Source organism: Rhamphochromis sp. 'chilingali', assembly GCF_963969265.1.
Source record: "Rhamphochromis sp. 'chilingali' genome assembly, chromosome: 14".
Taxonomy (NCBI): domain Eukaryota; kingdom Metazoa; phylum Chordata; class Actinopteri; order Cichliformes; family Cichlidae; genus Rhamphochromis; species Rhamphochromis sp. 'chilingali'.
Window position 1 is genome coordinate 25,079,963 of NC_137941.1, and position 5,039 is coordinate 25,085,001.

A 5,039-nucleotide genomic window follows, 5' to 3' on the forward strand; every position below is an offset into this window, starting at 1 on the left:
TATGACGAGCTAAATAACCAGAGCTGCACATAAGTGGTCCGCAGGTGCGCATTCGCTGTCAAAATAAAAAACACGCACAAGGGTTAGGGTTAAATTTAAAAACTGTACTTTTGAGTTAAAATATATATTTATAATTTTAATAAATGCCAAATTAAAAAGGCATGAACATTTTTTTGTATCGAAAAAATATCGAACCGTGACACCAAAGTATCGAACCGAACCGAACTGTGAATTTTGTGTATCGTTGCACCCCTAATATATATATATATATATATATATATATATATATATATATAGTCAAAAAATATATATAAGTCAAATTAGCCTGACTCACATATTTTTGAGGGTTCTATTTTAATATTACTTCAATTCAAGTAATTTAGTAATATTTTTCAGGGCTTTAAATTGCAACCATTTTAGTCACATGCGTGCACAAAATGTAATGTTTGTAACTTCAAAATATTTGGGAGCAACAAATTACTGTGGCGTGTGAGCAGAAGTCATGATATTAGCAATTTACATTACAATTCAGTATGTTTTAATTAGGGGTGTCAAATTATCGCGTTAATTGCGATTAATTAATTACAATGCTATTTAGCGCGTTATGTTTTTTAATCTCGTTAATCTAATTTTTAATCTCTTGACGTCATTGATTTTGTATGAGAGTTGCTATGTTATAAAATCCGTTTTTATGTGCTGGGCTCCTTGTGCTTGACTTGTTGGGGGTGGAGTCACGTCGTGAGGTCAAGGTGAGAAGTGGTGATTAGCTTACAGTGTGGATATGGAGGCGCATCTGAGAGTTGTTGGCCCAATGAACGGGAAATTTGTATTTCATAAACGCCCCGACGGCACCATTGACAAAGGTAAAGTGGTCTGCCTAGAGTGTAAGAAGGAGTTTGCTTACCACCGAAGCAGCTCAAGTTTGGCCTATCACCTCAACGCAAAGCACCCAGCCGCGAGTGCAGCAACAGCTAGCAGTGAAGACGTTAGCAATATAGCAAGCCAGAGCAAAGCTTTTCGCCAAACAAAACTAGAGAATACCCCTCGTATGAGCAAGTCTGCGACCGACAGGCTGACTAATGTTATTGCCAAGTGGATAGCGATGAACTGTAGGCCGATAAATATAGTAGAGGACGAAGGATTGACAGAGGTGTTGCAAATTGCGTCCAATGACCCGTCATACAAGCCGCCGTGCAGGACTACAGTAACGACCAAAATCAGCAAAATGTACGACGGCGAAAAGAAAAACAAACTTGAGATTTTGGCGGAGGATTCTCCCAACTGTGTTGCTATAACCGGAGATCACTGGACCTCAGCTGGCAACCACAGCTATTTTGGGGTGACTGGACACTTTATTGATAGTGAGTGGAACCTCAACTCATTTGCACTGACCGTCATGAGAACAGAAACCAGGCACTTTGCTGATAAATGCGCCGAACAGTTCCTCAAGGTAGCAAATGACTGGGGTATTGAAAACAAGATATCCACCATTGGCACAGACAGCGCAGCAAACATGCTGGCTGCTATGAGAGCACTTCCATATGAGCACATCGCCTGCAATGCTCACATTCTCCAGAGGACCATCACGGTATGTCTCGATAGCAGTGGTTTTGTCGGTGTACTGGCAAAGTGCCGCAAGATTGTTGGTCATTTTAAACAAAGCCCTGCGAGTACCACAGAACTTAACCAACAACAAGTAGCACTCGGAAAGAAGAGCGATCAACTTATACAGGATGTACCCACCAGGTGGAACTCGACTCTCGCAATGGTCTCACGCCTCCTATGTAACCGAGAGGCTGTCCAGGCTACGTTGGACCAACAGAACCACAGGTTGGTCTTGCCAACCGAAGCTGAGTGGGCGAAACTGCAGAGGCTGGAGCTCCTGCTTGAACCATGCAAGTAAGTTCAAATAAACACCTTTCCATTTTAATTATATAAACTACTGTTACATGTGTAAAATCAAAATTAATGAACATAACAAGGAACTTTTAAGGACAATTAAATTGGAAATCAGTTACACTTTGATTTAAATGAATCCAGCTATGTTTATTTAGCAAACCTCTCCACCTCTGCAGGTATGTGACAGAGCTGCTGGGTGGTGAGGCCTACGTCTCTTGCTCTGTAGTGCTGCCTGCTTTTCGCCATCTGTACCGTGTCATGGACATTACTGATGATGATCCTGCCTACGTGGTGAAGTTCAAGAATGCCTTCCAGAAGGATCTGGCAGCACGACGAGCTAATGGCAACGAGATATGGTTCGAGGTGGCCACAGCATTGGATCCACGGTTTAAGGATTTGAAATGTCTTCCAAGAGAAAAGAGGGAACAGGTAGGACAATAAGGTTAAGCTGGACTAATGAGTCCAATTCATTATCAAATCAAACTTTTATTTATTATATGGAACACAAAGTTCTTTACAAGATTAAATAAAATAAAATAAAAAGCACTTAGTTTTAATCACATTCATTCATTCATTCATTCATTCATTCATTCATTCAGGTGTGGACCATTCTGGAGAATATGCTCCAGGCAGCAGAGCCCAGAAGAGCAGATAGTCTCCAGCCCTCCACAGAGGATGATGGACCAGCTCAGAAGAAGAGGAGGAGCGAACTCCTTCTGGGGTCTGACTCTGACTCAGAAGATGGAATTGAGTCTGGAGAGCTGCAGCGCTACAGAGCAGAACCCAGCATCAGTATTGATGACTGTCCCCTGCAGTGGTGGTATGCTCACTCAGGAGTCTATGAAAAGCTGTCAGTCCTAGCACAAAAGTACCTGGCCTCCCCAGCTACCTCTGTACCCTGTGAGAGACTCTTTAGCCTTGCAGGCCACATAGTGCAAAAGAAAAGGGCAGCCTTGCTTCCAGAAAATGTTACCAGGCTGGTGTGTCTTAGCGACTGGCTGAGGAAGAAGAAATGAGACACATGTGGTCAGCATAGCTGCTGTGTCATTTGTAGCCTACTAGAATAGATTGCTTGATGTTCAGCACTTTTTTGTGATGGAAGAATACTTTGATGTGCTAACTTGCAGCACTGCAATGTCAGTTTTATTTTTCATTATCTGAAGCAGAGGAATTTCAGTGCTGTATTGCTCAGAAAAGAGCAACTCTGATGTGCTAACTTGCAGCACTTAATTTATTTGATTTTATTTGTATTTATTTTTCCACTTATTTTACAAAAGAATACAACAGTATGTAAATGGTTGCATCTGTTTAACGTTTGTTAAACAATAAATGACTTTATAAAGTCACTTTCTTTGTTATATCAGTCTTTTGGTCTGCCACAATAAGTTGAGGGCTTTCCTCAGCTATTTTTAGGTGAGATTAAAAAAGAGATTAATTAGATCAATTAATTAAAAATCATAATTAATTAATCTCTATTTTTTTTTTAATCTCTTGACAGCACTAGTTTTAATGTATCTTGAAGGGTGAGGCAGAAGGAAAGGCTGAGGCAAGGCAAGTTTATTTGTATAGCACAATTCAACAACAAGGTGATTCAAAGTGCTTTACAGAGACATTAGAAACAAAAACAAATAAAAAGCATGATTTAAAATTGATTAAAACAAGCAAACAAACTAACTAACTAATTAACAAACAAACAAAACAGTATATAAAATCAAAACAGATAAAATCAGAAGAGTAGATAAAATCAGTAGTTAAATGTAAGTTTTGAAATTTAAGCTTAAAAGTGTGGATTTGGTGCTTTATTCAAATGCAGCTGAGAATAGGTGAGTCTTCAACCTGGATTTAAATAAACTGAGTGTTTCAGCTGATCTGAGGCTTTCTGGGAGTTTGTTCCAGATATATGGACCATAAAAGCTGAATGCAGCTTCTCCGTGTCTGGTTCTGACTCTGGGAACTGATAAAAGACCGGATCCAGATGACCTGAGGGATCTGGAAGGTTCATACTGGGTCAGGAGGTCACTGATGTATTTTGGTCCTAAACCATTCAGAGGGAGAAAAAGGTCAACAGGCAAGTTCAAGTCAGAGAGAGCAAGGAGAGACAGAGGAGCTGCAGCAAATGGATCGAGAGGCAGAGGAAGATCAAGTTATTACAGAGAGAGGAGAGCAAACTGGCCAAGAGAGGGAAAATGATGAAGCAGCTGCAGCAACTCATTCTACTACAGGGTTTGATTTAGGTGACAAAGACACAGGGCCCAGACAGGTGAAGATGAAGAGCTATCCACATGATACTTTTGGTACACAGAAGCGAGCATTTAACCACAGCTGGTTTGAAAAGCACAACTGGTTAGAATATTCAGTCAACCAGAATGCAGCTTTCTGCTTCCCATGTAGAGTGTTTGGCAAAAACATCAAACATGATAGTTTGGTCAGTAGTGGTTGCAAGAACTGGAAGAAAGCTTTAGTCATCTTTGGCAAGCATGGGATGGCACAGAGGCAACTGTGGGTTCACGCACTGAATTGAACAACTCAGACACATTGAAAAGAGAGTTATTTTTCCCTTGTGTGGTTCGGATGGTTGGCGAGCTTGATCAAAGATTTTGCAGTGTAGATGCAGGGTTGCTAAAAGGCATCCAGGCATGCAGTCCTAAATCTGAGAACTTCTTGAGTGAACCACACTTGAATGAACTTGCAAAGCACTACAGACTTGACCTGAAAAAAGAGGAGGTTCTGGTGGCCAGAAACTTTCTTACCCGGAAAACAGAGGCTGGATGTCCACCCAAAAATATGTTGTCTGTGTACAACCTCCTTGATTCAGACATGTTTCCCTCTCTGAAGGCAACCATCCAAGTTGCCCTAACAGTGCCTGTCAGCAGCTGCTCGTGCGAAAGGTCCTTTAGTGCACTGCGGCGGCTGCACTCCTGGCTGCGTCAAACAATGGGTCAGAAAATACTTCACAGTCTTGCAGTCATGTCTATTGAAAAAGACATGCTTCAACATCTGAGTCACAAGAGTGATTGACCGATTTGCCACTCTTAAAAACAGACGTCATTCTTTGATGCTTCCACCCACCAAGTAACTGGTGATTGCAGCCATAAAAATGATGTATTTTTTTATTTTCAGTTTTTTTCTTGTTATTGATG

The 5,039-nt window shown here is 40.9% G+C and overlaps 1 protein-coding gene across 1 annotated transcript; it reads left to right on the plus strand.

Annotated features, from left to right (window-relative positions):
- The first annotated feature begins 551 nt into the window (after positions 1–551).
- On the plus strand, positions 552–2,983 carry LOC308410622 (E3 SUMO-protein ligase ZBED1-like). Its single transcript, XM_080904105.1, has 3 exons — positions 552–1,899; positions 2,076–2,328; positions 2,499–2,983. The coding sequence occupies exons 1-3, from the start codon at positions 782–784 to the stop codon at positions 2,913–2,915; spliced, it is 1,788 nt and encodes a 595-aa protein (XP_080760231.1). The 5' UTR covers positions 552–781; the 3' UTR covers positions 2,916–2,983.
- The last annotated feature ends 2,056 nt before the right edge of the window (positions 2,984–5,039 follow it).

Excerpts from the sequence above, each read along its gene's own strand:
- LOC308410622 (XM_080904105.1), top strand. The coding sequence starts at position 782 with ATGGAGGCGCATCTGAGAGTTGTTGGCCCAATGAACGGGAAATTTGTA. Across the intron at positions 1,900-2,075 it reads CTCCTGCTTGAACCATGCAA|GTATGTGACAGAGCTGCTGG; the intron begins GTAAGTTCAAAT and ends CCACCTCTGCAG. Across the intron at positions 2,329-2,498 it reads CAAGAGAAAAGAGGGAACAG|GTGTGGACCATTCTGGAGAA; the intron begins GTAGGACAATAA and ends TCATTCATTCAG.